The sequence below is a fragment of the Glycine max genome, chromosome 17 (assembly GCF_000004515.6).
Source record: "Glycine max cultivar Williams 82 chromosome 17, Glycine_max_v4.0, whole genome shotgun sequence".
In the NCBI taxonomy this organism is placed as follows: Eukaryota; Viridiplantae; Streptophyta; class Magnoliopsida; order Fabales; family Fabaceae; genus Glycine; species Glycine max.
The window spans coordinates 456,672-475,090 of NC_038253.2; the positions used below are offsets into that span (position 1 = coordinate 456,672).

At 36.0% G+C, this 18,419-nt stretch overlaps 2 protein-coding genes across 6 annotated transcripts; both read right to left on the reverse strand.

Annotated features, from left to right (window-relative positions):
* Positions 1–1,441: 1,441 nt before the first annotated feature.
* LOC100795800 (C2 and GRAM domain-containing protein At1g03370) lies at positions 1,442–9,024 on the reverse strand. Of its 5 annotated transcripts, XR_005889387.1 has the most exons (11): positions 8,097–9,024; positions 6,530–7,789; positions 5,539–5,721; positions 4,903–5,186; positions 4,673–4,789; positions 4,295–4,557; positions 3,004–3,172; positions 2,623–2,892; positions 2,240–2,473; positions 1,895–2,038; positions 1,442–1,787 (listed from the first exon to the last, which is right to left on the reverse strand). XR_005889387.1 is itself a non-coding variant. In XM_026126532.2 (10 exons), the coding sequence occupies exons 1-9, from the start codon at positions 8,440–8,442 to the stop codon at positions 2,282–2,284; spliced, it is 3,057 nt and encodes a 1,018-aa protein (XP_025982317.2). In that variant the 5' UTR covers positions 8,443–9,024; the 3' UTR covers positions 1,442–2,038; positions 2,240–2,281. The 5 variants fall into 5 exon arrangements, 4 of the variants coding, with proteins under 4 accessions (XP_025982317.2, XP_025982316.2, XP_025982318.1 ...); XM_026126532.2 differs by having other exon boundaries at positions 1,442–2,038; positions 3,031–3,172; XM_026126531.2 differs by having other exon boundaries at positions 1,442–2,038.
* A 3,421-nt stretch (positions 9,025–12,445) lies between these two features.
* Positions 12,446–14,970, reverse strand: LOC100792810 (DEAD-box ATP-dependent RNA helicase 21). The gene has a single exon (XM_003551002.5). The coding sequence runs from the start codon at positions 14,746–14,748 to the stop codon at positions 12,628–12,630; it is 2,121 nt and encodes a 706-aa protein (XP_003551050.1). The 5' UTR covers positions 14,749–14,970; the 3' UTR covers positions 12,446–12,627.
* Between the last annotated feature and the right edge of the window lie 3,449 nt (positions 14,971–18,419).

Below are 18,419 nucleotides of genomic sequence, written 5' to 3' on the forward strand. Positions count from 1 at the left end.
CAGAGGAAGCAAACACAACTTGGGGAACCAATCGGCAGATACATCTTCCAATCATGCATGGAATACTTTTCTAAATTTCCCTGAACTCGTAGTGAGTAGATATGCTATTTTTATTTGTTGTTATAGGGATGAATGTAGTAACTATCCACTATTCTTAAAATACTCTAAATTTAATCAAGGGATGATAGTAGGTTATTTCCCCTTGAAGTCCCCACGTGACTCGGTGATATTCAGTTTTAAATTTTATACATGGAGTATTTTTAATCCAATATCCAAAAGGTACTGTCCTAAAATAGCTCCTCAGCTTAATCATCATCCTACCCTATCCTATATAATCCAATTCTGTAAAAATTTCTTATACAAATGCAAACCCGTAATTAATGAGACATTCAATTATTGCTTTTGGTGAATGGCCGACCAATAGAAACTCTTTCACGGTTATGCTGTTAGTAGTTTTTGGATTCAGCTACCAAGTTAGTTTGATTGTGATCTGTGTTGATTAAGTTCATCTCCTAATAACTAACTAATATTAGTAAAAGAAATAGCTATTAACTATTGTAAATTATTTAAGTATTGATCAAGTTCAACATATAATTTTTTTAGAAAAGATTACCCCTTGTTTTGCAATTCTACCCCCCTTCTTGTTTTAGTTTCGAAGTTGACTATAAGTATTTAGTTTTCTCGATATAATAGTACTACAAGATACATCCAATTCTATCAACGTAAAGCATACCATATTTTTTTTGAAAGACTTATCTTGTAATTAAGGAGACACATTTCTAAGGGGGACTACTATGGGCCCTTACAAAATTGCTCTTAATCCCTACCAAGCCAAGAATAAATATCAAAATACCTTTCCCCACACCACCAAAAATACTCCCTTCTTCCCTTTCTTCATTCCTTTTATCTTTTTTCTCTTTCTTCGTTCATTTCCTCTTTCTCTCTTTTCACTCACATAGGTCTTTACTGTTGAGGTATTTTTTTTCTCCTTTTTCATAAATATAATGGGATCATGATTTTATTGCATAACAAAATTTGTTACACAATGAAAATGTGATTCCATTGTACGCTGTATAATAGAAACATACTTTCATTATACATGTTGTATTTGCACCTTCCCCTTTAGTTGTGCACTTTTTCCACAAATTCAAATGCACAATGGAATATGATTCCGCTGCACTAGTAGAGATGCAAAACAAATACAATGAAATCACGATTCCATTGTATATTACACAACAGAATTGTGATTTCATTGTACAATGTTTTTCGCACATCCTCTCCTCTAGTATAATAGAATCGTAATTTTATTGTGCATTTTGGGAAGGATAATTTTGGAATTTTTAAACGGTGGTAGGGGTCAATAGCAACTCCCATTTCTAAGCTGATAGGTGCAATTCACCCAAGTGGTAGGCCTATCTCATATTGTGCTTTTAAAAAACAGTTTACGAGGAAATGTGATATATATACTTTATGAAGTAATCAGGCCCCAAAATTGTTTACAACAATCAAAACTTCTTCTCTTACAATGACTGAGTTAACATTTTTGTCAACCATACCTTGGAAGCAAAGACAACAGTAGCCATGACACATGATACAGGATCTTGTTAGTTAATCGTTAAGAAGATGCCAACTTATGCCAACTTATCAGCTGAAGAGTGGCAATATACAACAAACCCAAATTTGGACTGCTAGTAGCAACTGCTGATGCAATCTGAGTATCTTCCGCACAGTCTAATCAATCATTTACAACTGAACGATCAGTAATATCTCTCTCTCCAATCAGTAATCTGGTTTGAAGAACAAAATTTGCTAGCAAATCAGCATCATAGCTAAACCAGTTTCAGCATCATTTACCAGTGATTTTATCACCATTGAAAAGAAAAGTAAAATCTACCAGTCAGATCCAGAGTTCACACTTAGATTACATCACTAGCAGGCCTGCTCCACTGATATTTAGCACAATCACATGGACTTTACTCAGAGGCCATCGTATTCCAGTCCGAGCTGAAGAATGGGGATAATATTTGTTCTGAAAGAACTGCGTAGTATTGAATTTTAGTTTATTGATCGGTGGAATACTAGGTAATCCCAAATTTTCTTGAATGATATTCAAGAAAAAAAGTATTCTAAAAAACACTAAGAATTTGAGAAACTTTTTTACTTAGATGAAATGTTAAAGGAATGCTCGAAAACACATGCAAAATCTATATTGTAATAGTGTTGTGAGAATATCAGATACCTTCCCAAATTGAACGAGGTCATATTCAGTATGATTCATTCTTTATTTAGACAAAAACTCCTTCTCAACCAGACTGAATGTCAGCTTCAAACGTTCTTGCAGATTTTTTAGTATGTTCTTTGTAATCCTTTTCTGATGTTTCGTACATTTCAGCCATTCAGTTCCGAACAATACCTGTACTTTACAACTATTTGCCTTTGGGGACAAATCCTCAATTAGATAGTGAAGGTGCAGCTGTAGAACATTGTTAGAAGACACACAAGTTAATGGTACAGAAGACAAACACTAACAGTAAGATGACAAAAATGGGAAAGCATAAAAAATAAAGATATAACAAATAGACCATAGAAAACCTAGGAACAAGCTAAATTTGACTTGCTTACATTGAAAAAGTCACCAAGGGGAACTCCATGGAAGTTCTTAACCTCTTTCAACAGCCAACCCTTTCCTTCCAAAAGAGATCTTTGCTGGGTGCTCGTTACTTCAACTCTATAACGTGAAATTCGCTTCTCAAATTTGTAATATATTGCCCTCTCATATACATCACTGTTCTCAGACACCCAAGGGGTATAAGAATAATTAACACAACCAGATTTTTCCATGAACATACGATCCAACTCACCCCCACTAAATAGCTCCATAAAAAAACTGGCCTAAATTAATTAAAAGATAAAAAAACTATAATCAAACACAAGCATCAGTCTGGTTGAACAAAAAAATTGAATAAGGAACCATTAATTTTCTGAGAGGGAGAGAGAGATTACAGGAACTGAAAGGGCACAAGAATGAACCTCAGACATGCTGACATCACCAAGGCCAATGAACGACCCACTCTCCTCGCTTCTAAGGCTTTTAGTTTCAGAGTCTTCTTCAACTAACTTGACCTTTTGCTCGGGACTCAAGGATCTGGCCTTCCAGAGAGCCATGATAGTCCTATATCAGCACCAGAATAGTTTTAGACTTGTAAAATAGGATATCTTTTATAATGTAGTTTGTCACCATTAATTTCACAGCTAATTTGTGGAAGCATCTTATGACAACTTGGATGACCAAGCCTCCAAAAACAAAGGCATTTTTTTAGGTGGTCAAAACATTTCACACAAAATCTAGTTGGAAGAGTAGTGGCAGTTGAAAAACAACTACATTAGTTTAAAAAAATGACAAACAAACATGATTGAAGAAAACATTGTCAGATACTCATACTCATAACAAAGCATTACACAAACAATTGCAAAACCAAAGCTTGATAAACATGAAACAAAAAATCATAAATTAGCATAGTTTTTCTTCTTCGTCCATTAGTAAGTAACTTGATATTGTATGACTGGGTAATGAAACAAAAAATCATAAATTAGCATAGTTTTTCTACATTAGTTTTTTAAACACATAAGCACATTAAGCAAATCACTTTCACATTTTATTTTCTAGTTCCACAAAATTACAATTGGATATCAATTTAGTTACCAACTAATCTATGAAGTAAAAAACTTTTGTGTTCCTCCAGTACATATAATTTACAACAAAGGAAAATATAAATGAAAGCTAGCAGTTTTCTTTAGAACACCAAGATAGGAATTGATCAAAAGAGTTGCAATTATGAATTGTCAATACTGGCATCTTTAACATAAATTCACAATCAAAACTGTTGAATTTAGAGGGGGAGAGAAGGAGACAAATAGAACAAAATGTTTTAGAGAATTCAGAATGAGAATGCTTTCTTATTCAAGAGAACATGAAATCCATCTAGGTTAATATTAATTCAGCCCAACTTCATAAATACTAATTCCCACGAACACTAAATGCATCTTATCATGTGATACATATACTATTACCTAGTGCATTGACTCTTATAATTTCCAGCAGAAACAGCCTCTCCGATTAAATTCAAAATGATGCTGGTGAAGTAATAGACCTAAAAATTACTAAGGTAAAGAAAAATACGTAAAACAGACCAGAAAAATAAAATACAAAGAAGTTACGGTGGTCTTGCAGATATGCAAATAAGCATATAGAAGAAGCAAGCCTGTAAGATAACATAAAATGTCCCCAGTGTACCTGTTTGCAACATTGAAAGACACAAAGGACTGGAAACGGAATTTCAGTCTGCCTTCCTCATCTTGAGTTTTTGCACCATGCCTTGCATCCACACCTCTTCCTGGCCAAAGAGTTATAACAATTATCGGACTGCCCATCGATGAAAATGTAGGTGGAATGATTTGGACGTCCTCAATGTCCTCCCAAAGGAAAAAGAATTTTGTCTTATGTCCAAACAAATTTGCATGAAATCCAATTATTCTTGCTGAAACAAATAGGCGGCCCTACCAAGAACAATTGGCAGCAACTTAATGAGATAATACAAAAGAAACATGAGCCAGTTAAAATCAAAATAGAACTTGACCGTGGCTTTAAAACCACATCACAGACCAACCACACCTGCAGGGGCATTTTTCTTTTCAAATGACAGGTGAAGTCATTGATGAGAAATTCCTCAGGTGGAAGCCCAAAGAGTTTCTGAAAGGCTGAATTTGTTTGAGGAGACCGCAAATTAATCTACAATTTTGTAAATAGAAAAAGAAAAAGAAGGCAAAAAAGGGTGATAAAACAGAAGTAGAAAAAAAATTAAACATAAAAACAAATGCCTGACAACATAGATGGATCCTTACCTTCGTCCCCACCTCTTTCTCCATTTTACTTATGTAGTGTTTTACAACATCCCCACCTCTAGTGTTGTTCAAGAAAATTTTCAAGTGCAACTTAGAATGACATGCCAAAGCCAACTTTCCTTCAAGAGAAACCCATATATCAGCAAGATCTGAGATGTTTGTTTTAAGGAAATTGATTTCAACATGTCCGAGAGATGCAGCTCCATCACAGGGTCCATCAAAATCATAAACTTCCACATCCAGCACAGAAGGAGGGTCATCCATCGCATCAAATTCAAATATTTCTGTAAAGAGAGACAATTTTCTCAACAGAAAATACTTTATCATAGTTGGCCTGTTTGTTTAAGCTCATTTTTTAAACAAAGCAACTTTTTTTAATAAAAAAAAATTCAATTTTCTACTTTTTGATGTGTTTGTCTAGACTGCTTTCTTAAAATAGGCAGTTTTCTGCTTTTTTTTAAAGAAGCAAATCCTTTCTAATTCTTAAAAATACGATTTTTAAAAAAACGCTTTTCTTAAGTTTAAACAAACTGGCTCACAATAGTCCAGATCACATGTAGGGGAAAATTAGACTTGTGTGTTAGATCACTGGAGGTTCAGATTAATGATAAACTATCGGATTTCAACTATATTCACCATTCCATAAAGCATCAGATTTCTTGAACTTAATTGAGCTGGTTCTTGTTTTCCCATTGCAACTAAACACCACATATGGATCACAGAATGCACTAGAATCAACAGTAGCTAAATTGCTTCCTTCAATTAAGGCCACAGTTAGCATCCATCCTTCTCCTTGTGCCTTAATTCCATGATCACTACCTAATATTGGAGTACCCCAAAAAAGTTATATCAGCAAAGGCATATATAGATACTAAATAAAGTAAACAAGGGCCAAATAATTAAGAAACACAACAGAAAAAATTCATGGCTTCCCCACAAAAAAAGAAACAACAGGTCGGGTGATAAAAAAAAAGAAGCAAAATCAATTAATTCAAATAAAATGTAACTGAATGAAAATTTCCAGGTCCCCAACCTTAGCATTTGTCAGGCTCATATTGCGTTCTTTATACAAAGAAAAGGATATAAGTTTAACAATAAAAACAGGAATTACATTAACTCGCATACCCTGTTACTACTTGCAAACTGATGTACACAAGCTTTCTCAATCAGAAGTACAAGGCTTTATCTAATTCAGTTTTGTACGTTTCAATTATTTATTTGGACAGAGTGTAAATGTGGCTATTTAACAAGTGATTTTTTGCTTCCCATCTTTTATTGGAAAGAGTAAAAGTTTCCTAATGCATTTTAGTTCATGGTTTTTTTCAAAAGGCATTCCTTGACAGACTCACACACATAGGATATCGAAATTTCTTTAGAGCTAACTAAATATTACTCCTTGCTGCAATTTGACTTGCCTTTTTTCTTTCTTTCTGTTTTTCTTAGGAGGTTCTGTTGTTCCCCAACTTATTTTGTTTATCTATCTTAAGGAATTATTCTTTGACCAATAGAAAAAGACAAGAATTTTCATTTGATCTGAGATATACACCCCAGTCAGATGAGTGCTAAAAATTAAGCAAATTCTGAAATTAAAGGATCATTAAAAAAATAAAGGCAACTAAGGGATTACCCTTTCGTGCTCTGGCTCTGGCCTGCATGAAGCGTGAGATTAAACCCAACACTCTTTCACCTTGAAGAACCAAGGCAATACACACAACAAATTCACCAATAGAATCTGGTAAGTCAAACCAAACAAACTCAAGCCCTTGAATTGTGCCAGGTGCTGCCAGCCAAATATGGACAAGCACGTATGATACCATTAAGAATGTTGTGAAGACTGTAAAGTTAGCTAAATACTGCCCTGCCAGCTTCAAGATTGACTGGGGCTCTGGCCGTAATGTTGCCAAAGCTTGTTCCTTACTAGAACCAAGATCCTTTGAGACAACTGCCTTTACAGTCTGACATAACAAACTGGCATACTGATCAAAGCTGTCCTTCATACCTTGCCGAGCTCCACTTTCTATCATTCCTTTCATCATGGTGCTCTGTAAAAAGTTTATTTGCCAAGATATCACCAGACGCGAACACTGTTCCCCTGATGGCAACTCTGGTCCAGGTGTGATCACATAAAGTACTTCTACCCTAAAGGTGCTGCCATACATAACATCTGGGGTGCTGACACTGGCCAAAACAGCAAATTTCTTCCCATCAGCTTTTAAATATGTCTGGTCCTCATAGGCTTTGACAGCCTTAATTAATTTAGTGGCAGCCTTGATGTAAGTAAGTGATCTTTTCAATGTCTCCCCGCCATTCTCTAACTTCCAAGGACAAATTTGCAGTTCTGTAATACCCTGTTCATCAGATAATGACTTGGGAAAATTAGAATCAGGTGAAAATAGTAATACATTCAAGTCTTCTGGTGCAACAATATATAATTGATCAATAAGCACTCCTCCCAATAAATTGTTAGGAATTTCACTTCCTTGATCTGCAGACTGTATTTCTTTCATAGTTTCTTCGAAAGTCTCATTAGACGACTGATCTTCCTCAATCTTGATCTCACCAACTACAGCTTTGTTTGTTACAGATTGGTCTAAGTCAATACTTCTGCTGAGTGACATTGAAGACACATCAGAACCTTTATTAAAAATTTGAGCAATTCGGTCAGTAAATGATTTTTGTTGTGTACAAGATTTCTCCTCCTTAGAACTGCAAGATGTAGTTTCTTCCCTTACAGGAGAAAACAAGTTTGAAAAGCCAGTGGAAGACATTGAAGGAGAAGTGGTAACTGCATCAGGACATTTTCTTGGAGGTAATAACTGTTCACCAATGTCATTTAACTCCCCAGAGGAATTATTTTGGTAAATGAATATACTCAAATGAATCTCACCTGTCCAGAAAAGGAAAGCAATTGTCACATTTTAAGTTCAATAGCATGATCCTCACATGAGCACAATATTTTCTAAAAGAATTTGATGCAGATGGTCCTTCAAACTGGACAAAATGACATTTATATTTCGTGATCAATCGTCTACATTAGCATGAAAGCAATATAAAAAAAACATGAATTTAACATAATAAAATAAACAACCTAGCAAACTGAGAGGAGGAGGGAGATGTAAAAATAAATAAATAAAAAAAATGCCCAAAACAATTGGATAACTTTGTGGAGAGTTCAGTTGAGAAGTACAATATACCACATTGCTTGTTCTTGCACTTCTTGTTTTTGGATTTCAAAAAATACCAAGCAGTGCCAAGGGATTTAATTTCCTCTTCAAAAACAAGTGAAATAGGCACCTTAAGCCTTCCCACATAGTCATAATTAAAGAACTTATCTTCATCCATCACAGAGATAACAAGTGAATCTTTAAGATCGTCAACCCAAAAAGCAAATTGTTCATCCCACGTTGGATTCAAACTTTTAACCACTTTGGTCTTGAACTTTTGTTTTCCCAACTGTACCCGCACGTACAAATCACTTAACCCATTGGAATCCGACGTTGCCAAGTTTTTTGCCTCAATCACACGAACCACGAGCTTCATTTTTTAATTATAGCAAAAAAAAGTCAACTTTTTCTTCAGCACAGCGCAACCCAGAAAGATCTTTCAAAAGGGCAATGTAGTGCATGCAGAAGGAGAAGATTATCTAGGGTCAAACAAAAAAGGAACAATTGGATTTGCAAAACCCAGAGGAAAAATTAACCAAAAAAATCTGACAGAAGCATGTACAAATAATATTGATTCTGCAGAAAAATAAAAAGAAAAGAGAAATTCAGAGTTCAATTCATTTTTATGTTACAAATTCATCGCTGACGGTTTGGAAAAGTGCAGAAAATTTGGGCCATCACCCGTCAGCATGGCAAGGGAAAAAAAATAAGTGGGAAAAAAAGCGGTGAATTTTAAGAGTGGGTGACAGGGGACACAAACCCCAAAAAGACACAAAATCAATTGAAGGGTCGGAAATAAAGAAAGAATATTGATTAATGGAAATTTTGAATATCAAAATTAGAGAAGGAGGGAGAGGCGGAATCGTGGGTTGAAGTTGAAGCATTAATAACAGACTCTCTCTCCCTATCCCTTTGCCTTTTCTGTGTTTTTCTTTCTTTCCCATTTTGCTATTTGACCTTGCAATCATCAAATCTACTATGTTAATGTTACGCCATGCTATATATTTTATTATTAAAGAAATCCTACGAAAGTTGCATACTCAGAGTGGTCAACAATATATTTTATTAATAGATGTCAATATGTCATGGTTATGAAATTGAGAGTGGGTCTTGTTTTATTTTACCCAATGGCTATGCCAGCTCACCTTTCTGACATATCCTCTTGCTTGGGAACGACACTTACTAAGGAATACTTTGTTTTGTGCACAAGCATAAAATAGACGTTACATGTAATAAAAAACTTAAGAATTTAACTTGTCTAAAAAATAGAATTTAACTAAATTTTACTAAGAGTGTGATTGGTTCAATTTTATTTTTTTTAGCTTGTGTTTTCTTTAATTTCCTGTTTGAAATGTGAGAAAGGGATAGGAAGAAATGCACTACAAGATATCAAAATTCTTTTTTTTTTCCTTTTTTTTGGTTTCTTAAAAAATGGGGAGAAAAAAATTAAAAAATGTTGGGTCTTATATATTTAGGTTATTTTCTCAAAATGGAAAAAAAGAGACGGTTAATATTTTTTTTGGTTAAATTATAATTTTCAATCTTTAATATATAATCCTTCTATTATTGTTAGTTAATCATGACATCACATTTTTATGCTAAGGCCAATTAAACTAAGTTTAATGATGTATCAAAGTGATTTATAATTTATAAAATAAGTTTAATGTTAATACAATGTAAAAATTAGACTAGAATCCAAATTCATTTCTTTCTCCTTCGTCCCATAAGCCACTAAATCATTTTACTTATTTAACATGTATTATAAACAATAAATTTATTCACTAAATATAAAAATATTTAATAAATAACACTTATAATTTAATATATTTTTTCGTACAATCATTTTTGTCTTTCATGTCCATTTGCCCTGTTTTTTTCTCATTTCTTTACCACGTCACTTTAATATAATTTATTTTAATATTTATGCTATAAATTTATAGCATTATAATGTTATAGTATTTACATTATAAATTATAGATTATAGCATTTATATATATTTATAGTTATAAATTTATATTTTTAATTATAATATTATAAATTTATAACATAAATATTATAATTATAATATTATAAATAAATATTATAAATTATCTCACTTTTAATAATAAAAAATTGCAGTACACCTATTTTCTAAAAAAAAAACTGAATTGTGCAAGTATATAATGCACTGAAGAATACTACAAATTGTAGACACCATAAATAATTTAATGCAAAAATTAATGACAGCATAGAATTAATTATTCGAGCAGTGTTCATTAGTTTCAAATAAAACTGATTATAATGATCTGTTCTAAAAACCAACTTTGTTAAAGATGCCATTCACGTAAAGAAAGTATTTTGACAATTTAATTTTGGAAAATTGTGATCTAAGTTGTGTTTAAATAAGTTTTTAAAAAATACCATACACCAGAAAAAAAAATCATTAAATAAATTACGTTCAACAATTTATAATTAATTTTATCAAAATTTTATTAAACTCTAAAAGAATCGAATTTTAAGTCCTTCCAAAGAGCATTCATTTAAATAAATAAATAAATAATGTCCCAAACAAAGCCTTGAGTTCATATTGGAATAAGACAACAATTAGAGACAACTCCTTATTGAGTTAATAGAAAATTGAGTAAATTATAGCATCACTTCGTGAGATTTTGCCAGATTGCACAAAATATTCTTGCATTTCTAACATTTACAATAACTTTTTTATATATAGAAGAACATGGTATAATGTTTTTAAACAATAAGAGTACATAAAAGGTAACAAATTGAGGAGGTTAATGAAGACATGGAAAAAATATGGAAAGTTTGTGCAATCTCACAAACCTTCAAGTGTGTGTAAATCTAATTGATGCCGAATACTCTATACATATTTCAGGAGGCTAGCTTAAGTTGCTTAACTAAAAAGATTCCGCATACAGCAAGTTAAATAATACGGAAAAGGGTAAAGTTGGAAAAAAGAAGATATTACAATAAAGCAAATTAGTAATGAGCAGGGATTTTATTAAAATCAACAAGGCAGATATATAAAGTAATGATATGAAAGTATACACCAAATCATCCAAAGTTAATCAACAATATAATAGATAACTTAATACAGCCGTGAGGAAACCAGACTATACTTGACCAGTGCAGTCAAAGGCACCGAAAGGGGTGTGCCTATGGCGTTGAAACAGGACACCAAAAAAGGATCAGCACAGCACATCTTGGCACCTTAGGAACACCTTTCTAGTTCAAGTTGAGGTTCGGCTTTAGCACCTTAGTAATGCCAGTAAAAAAAAAATTTCTTAAAGCCTAACCAGCTATTAATCTGCCGTGCTAAAGGAGTCAACAATCAAACTTTAAAAGAATAACGAATTGTTTTGTTTTGTTAATTGAATATCTTTTATTACTACGAATTGTTTGCTTGAGTAGATTTATATGGAAGATCAGTGCAAAGTAGTAAAATAGTTTACTGGTTTCTTTAATAATGTTAATGTCTTTCCTTAGTAAGGCAACTGTTTTTTGGCGCCTTTGACTAAAACTTCCTGACCCTGGCAGTTCTCTATCTTAAACTTGAGTAAAAATGCATTGTGCTTTAAGCAAAAAAGATACTGCATGCCGAGATTATTGTTGTCCAATTTAGCTTAATAATCTAAATTCCAAGATTTTATACATCATGATTCTATGATTACATCTCTATGATCATGCAATCATTGTATTCCAATTCCTAACTAACAAACTAGCATAGCATCTGCAGCCATCAATACTATCATCATACAGATGCAGTATCAAACATAGCCATATTGCATTAACTTAATGCAACTTGCATCCATCATTTCCCCATCACCTTTATATTTAAGACAGATGGTAGCCTAAGAAATGTCTATGTATATGCCTAACTAGTAACTGACTAAGACAGAAGGTGCTGATAGCTAAAATAGACTGATATTTGTAAAGCATTTTACATGTTAATGAATAAAAAAAATTGTGTATGAGTTACTCTATACAAGGTACACTGGTACAAGACTGCAGTAGTAATACATAGGCTGAGGTTACAGCACCGACAATGAAACTGAAACTAACCAAAACTGAAGCAACATTTGACAAATGGTCCCATTCAACCTTCAATTTGACATCAGCTGAACAATTTTTCAGAAACTATTTTAAGTCTTAAGCAACAACCAAAACATTAATCAAAGTATCAAACAAGTGACAGCATGGATAAAGCAAGAAAGATAATCAGAAAAGACAACCATTGTAGCATAAGATGAGAAACCTCAAAGCCAAATGACAAAATTAATCAAATATCCTCATCTACAACTATCAATTCCTGTTAGAAATAATTAATAAGCAGAATAGTAGTAACTCTAGCTAAGAAGAATACAAGCAAGGACAACGAACAATACCAGAATAGAAGAGCTGCTGTAATTAAATTTTATACAGGACCATATAACCACAAAAAGCAGATTAGGCTGCTAGGGCCTCACTGGCAAAATGTTCATTACACCAGAAAACTTGATATGACCTGCAAAGTTGAATAGTTGATGCCTTCTAAAGAAGTGGCTAGCTCAAAAAAAAAATCTGTCTAATGCGCAAAAACAGTGTCATTTCGTCTAGGTGGTCTGTCTGGAATAGTTCCTGGCTTGAATTTTGAAGCTTCGTGCCTTGCCAGTTCAGGTGGAACAGGACTGTTACTTTGAATAAGCATCTGCTTGAGGTCATAGAAGACATCAGAGTCGTGAAGAGTCAAGAATGTGGTAGCCACACCCGTCTTTCCTGCACGACCAGTACGCCCAATCCGGTGAGTGTACATTTCAATATTCCCAGGCATATCATAGTTGATGACATGAGCCACATCAGGTATGTCAATCCCACGTCCAGCAACATCAGTAGCAACAAGAACATTATATCTCTTGGTCCTAAACCCTTCAAGACTGATCTCCCTCTGCTCCTGCGACTTCCCTCCGTGCAAAGTAGTCACGCGATACCCATCCTTATCCAAATTCTTGGCAACATGATCCGCATTCTTCTTGGTGTTAACAAACACAATCGCAGTCTTGTCGTTAAGCTCATCAAGCAACCTATGAAGCTTGGAAAACTTCTCGGCCTCCTTCATCATGATCACATGCTGGCTGATCAAATCAGTTGCCTTTCCAGCAGTGCCAATGGTGACCACAACAGGGTTCCTCAAATATTTCCTAGCAAGCCTCTCCACAGCAGGTGGCATGGTGGCGCTGAACATATAGGTGGTGCGGTAAATCTTCTTCTCGTCAAGCTCCTCATCCTCATTCTCCGGTTTGAGATTGCTGGAAGGCATGGCATCGAGGACACCCATCACCTGGGGCTCAAACCCCATGTCAATCATACGATCGGCCTCATCAAGAACAACATAGTTGCACTGGTTGAGCACAGCATAGCGGCGCTCCAAACAATCAATCAAACGTCCAGGAGTGGCAATGACAATCTCACAGCCCTGCCTAATCTTAAACCCTTGCTCCTCAATGGACTGTCCACCAACAATGGAGACGACCTTGATGCCCAAATACTGAGCAAACTTGACAGTCTCATCCTCAATCTGCTGCGCGAGCTCGCGAGTGGGGGCCATGACAACAGCATAGGGACCCTCAGCCTCGTTGTCTTCGCTTATGGGAGGAAGGCGGGTGATGTAACTCAGCATGGGAAGCACAAAGGCGGCGGTTTTACCGGAACCGGTCTCGGCAATGCCAATGACATCACGCTGCTGCAAACCAAGTGGAATGGCAGCCATCTGAATAGGAGAAGGGGTTTTATAGCCAGCCTTCTCAACCGCCTTCAGAAGCTCGTTGGTCAATTTGCTCTCATTCCAGCTCCTCATAGGACGAGGAATCTTGGAACCCTTGTAGGAGATGTTATAGTCTTCTCTGAAGATACGCCAATCCCTCTCTGTCATCTCTTCCAGCTTCTTCTCGCTCCAGTGCCGGTCAACACGCATGTCGAAGGTGTCGTATAGGTCGGCGGCAGCCTCCTTGCGGCGCTGGGCGTCGGCCTCCTCGGGCCTCTCCTCCAGGCCGTCTTTCTTCCGGATTTGGTCTCGCATGTCCTTCTCGTTCTTGGCGGCGAGCTTCTTCTGCTCGCGGCGGTCCATGCCCGCGCGGAACCCGCGGCCGAAGAGGAGCTGGGCCTCGTGCGGGTTCTGGTAAAGGGAGTTCATGTCGCGCGAGGTGTCCTCGGTGTTCTCCCAGTCGAAGGAGAAACGGAACTTCTCGCTGGGCTTGATGACGCGCTTCTTCGGCTTTTTCGAGCCCAGGTACTGCTCCTTGATGGACTCAAGCTCCTTCTCGCGCTCACGCTCCGCGAGTTTCTCCAACCGGGCGCGTTCGCGGGCCCGGCTCTCCTCTTCGCGCTCCCTCTCTCTGTTGCGCCGTTCGGCTTCGCGATCCCGATCGCGGGCCCTCTCGCGCTCGCGTTCTCTGTCTCTGTCACGATCGCGGTCCCGGTCTCGGTGGTGGTCTCGGTCTCTTTCTCTGTCTCTGTCGCGGTCGGAGGAGGGTTTGGGATCGGAGGAGTGGTTGCGGGAGAGGAGCTGCTCCTGGCGGCGCTTCTGGTCGGCGACTTCTTCCTGGCGGCGCTGGAGAGCCAATTGCTCGCGTTGGGCTTTGGTTAGGAACACTGGCTTGGAGGTTGAGGCGGGGACGGGGGCAGCGACGTCGTCGTTTGAGCGTTTCATGATATGAAACAGAGAGAGAGAGAGAGAGAGAGAGATCGCTTGGGTAATTGCAGGAGGGGAGGAGAGAGGAGTGAACGCGCAAACACCAAACCACTTCGGATTGGATTCCAGACACTTCTATTCAACCTCCGCCACTGCTGCATCTATTTCTTTCCCTCACTTATTTATTTCCTTTTCTTCAAACTCAGGTAAGGGCAAGCCCAGCTTTCTCACATATTCGGCCTGCCCAAGGCCCAATTCACATAAATGGACTATTATATTAACTTTATGTTTATGGTAACCAATCCTCATTACAACATTCTAACTAGTAATATAATTATATTTTCTAATTCAAATTAAGGTGATTATTCTAATTATAATAATCAATCATGATTGAAAATTTCCAAATACTAATATTTATATTTTTAAATTCAAATTAATTGATAATTCAAAGATATTTTTATTTTAATGTTAATTTTAATTATTTGATAATACATAAGTGGAGCACAATATGATGAACTCGTTTTAATGGGATTCTAACAATAACAATTCAAAGAAAATTTACTGGTTGAATAAGGAGAAACTCACCATTAAGAAGGAACATGGTGGTTTAGGATTTTGTCATCTGCATGTTTTTAATTTATCTATGCTAGGGAAGTAAGATTGAAGTTCTCACAAACCAAGATGTTATAGTGACAAAAAATTTTAAAGCAAAATATTTTCCAAAGTTCGAATGGCCTACCACAGTTTAATGGATAGACTCATTCTTAATGATATAAAAAATTGGCATACACCATGGGTATATATATGAATTTATGGTACGTGACACGGTAGAGTAATGCATCATAGTACGTATTAGATAATTTCATTGATATAAAAAATTGGCATACACCATGGGTATATATATGATAGATATTGTTAATAATACAATATTAAGGTAAATCTACAATTTCATTGATGTAATAATACATAGATCATACGATATAAAGGAAAATCTACAATATTTATACTAATATATATTTTTTAAAGAGAAGCTATACTAATATAATAATGAAAACAAGATTAATTACTAACATCATTTTTCAGTTAGTATATGATTTTTCCTTGGGTGCTTCTTATGCATATATTTACTCATCTCATCCTGGTGATGGACCTAAATAACCATAAACTGGACATAAAATGCTTAAAAGGACAAATCCACGGGATTCATTTTTTTGCTGTGAAACTCTCGAACTCCCTTTGACGTCCATGGAGCCGGAGCGTGGTGAAGTGCAATCACTCATCATCTGGTCGATCACTTCTCTTCCTTCGCATATGATTTTTATGTCACAGCTACCCTGTGCAGTTTTTAATACCTTGGCCGCTATGGAATTTTGACTTCTAGACCCAGATTTTCTACTCATCCAAAAAATAAAAATAAAACAATTAGAAGTTAAATGCTGTTACTATGAATTTAGTGTCACATATATGGATCGCGGACACGGTTCCTTAAATTAGATTGAGTAATTCCAATAACCAATTTCCTTATATTAAGATTTTCGACAAGGTCCACGATGGCTCTGGCAGCATTGTCACCTTCAATGAGCTTCATCTCCACCTTAACCTGTTCCATATTACATATATATAGTAATTAATTAAGGTCACTGATCATCAAAATCTATCTTCAATCAATTCATAAAAAGCCTAGTATATCCTAAAGAGCTCATTTTATATGTTACGTTTTCCAAGCAAGGATTTCTTTACTTTCGAATCAACGCAGAGATCAATGAACTTTTGAAGGAGCAATTTTCTCTTGCCTTTCTCTTGTGTCAAGTGCATGTTAACATTCTCTAGATTTACGTGGCTCCTTGGAATTTTTCCCACTACATTGCATTAAACAACTTACAGTTGGAAAGAAATTTGGTTATGACATATTTCACATATTAGAGAGTGAGTCTTAGTTAGGGACTAACAAGTAATAAGCAGAGTAATCAATTTTTTTTTTTTCACAAGTATTATTGGAGATAATTCTGTTAAAGATATGATTGGATATTACGTGTGAAAACAAGTCTTAATAAGAATTCAAACATAAGTTATAGGGAGACAAAACTCTTCAACTAGCTAGAAGTTTTGAAGCAATTCCGTTGGTAAGTAGTAACCCATTTGATACGGCCGGAAAGGGACTTATTTGATTATGGGCATCTAGGAGTAGAAAATGAAGAGTTAATAATTAATTACGTACATGGACTTGGAATGAGCTTGACTTGAGGAAAAACGTGTACGATTCAAACGGTGGCAGAGGGTGTCATGGCGTGCTTCGAGGCCCATGAAAGAGCCTCCGTGCTCGAATCTCCATCGTTGCCTACTGCCACATAAACAACATCATCACCACCATCATTGCCGACGCCGTTGTCAATATCAAGAGAGAACAGAATGCTCTCGCAGTCTTCTCTTAATATTGCATCCAAAGGCTTCTTCAGATTTATCTCAAACAACTCCTCTGAATCTGAATCTCCTATCACTTGGTTTCTCTTGAACCCAATAAAACCGCCACAACTGATGTACTCATCGTGCTCCATTTCCCATGACCTTGTTGATTACATGATGTTGTTTGCTTTCTCCGATTTTATTTCCAACTAATTTGGACCAAACTAGAAGCCAGAATAACAAATGAAAGGATAAATAGACTGTATTTGATAAAATATAGTGTACACGTTGGTTATATTGTAATACCGTGGCTCGTAAGTGTCTAGGTTGACTGGAATATACAACGTACATTACTCGAATGAAAGTAAAAAGACTAGATTTTATATACACACTACACTAATATTACTTGTATTTTTACTCAACAAAATAGTTTCACCCCTGTTGGTCCTCTATAAGGTATTCTTCACTAACACCCACAACACTGACCAACAGCTATTAAGTAACACTCACTTTGAAGACACAGTCTATCGTGCGCAAGCAAAACATTTTACACACGGTATGCAAGCAAAACATTTTTTTTTTTGGCAAGCATGGTGATATGATTTCGTTCGCCCTTGGATTTGGTTGGAATGAGGTGTCAAGACGAGATGAAGGGGGTGGACGGCAATCGCAGCGCACGATGATCCGTGTTGGAAAGACCAGCCAGAATGGTCGACGGTTGAGTTTTTTCGTTTTGATAGAGAAGAGGGGAAGGAAGATAGAAAGGTACAAGGATAAAATATGGGAAGGAAGAAAATAAAAGTAGAAAATTGAGGAATCAATCTCATCCATTTATTAATAAATCTAACAATTAAAAGCAATTTATTTTTTGTTTCACAGCCTGCGAAATATCTTTTAATCTCACACCTTAGACTCCGTTCACTTTGAAACGCGTTCTAGGGTCAAGTTTCTGCTTTAGTGCTACACCCGTGACCGTGAGGGACGATTTTAAACTTGTTCTATTCATAAAAGTGGCAAATGAAATCTACACTTGTTATCACTATTTTTTTATATTTGAAAAATTGATCCCACCCCTCCACACTCTTTATGCGATGCCCTTGGAGACCCGCTTGAACAGTTAGACATACTTCACTCCCCACTTCCGTCACGAACGAACCAACAAAAGCAAGCTCAACATCAAATTAAATAAGAAATCAAATGCCGTTTCACTCTCTCCTTCTGTGCCGCGTGCCAAGCCAGATACGCTATCGTCGATGCTAGAACATGTTCGGTATGTTGAGGTACCG

Excerpts from the sequence above, each read along its gene's own strand:
- LOC100795800 (XM_026126531.2), bottom strand. The coding sequence starts at position 8,442 with ATGAAGCTCGTGGTTCGTGTGATTGAGGCAAAAAACTTGGCAACGTCG. Across the intron at positions 5,722-6,529 it reads CAGAGCCAGAGCACGAAAGG|GTAGTGATCATGGAATTAAG; the intron begins GTAATCCCTTAG and ends CTCCAATATTAG. Across the intron at positions 4,558-4,672 it reads AAAGAAAAATGCCCCTGCAG|GGCCGCCTATTTGTTTCAGC; the intron begins GTGTGGTTGGTC and ends TGTTCTTGGTAG.
- LOC100792810 (XM_003551002.5), bottom strand. The coding sequence starts at position 14,748 with ATGAAACGCTCAAACGACGACGTCGCTGCCCCCGTCCCCGCCTCAACC.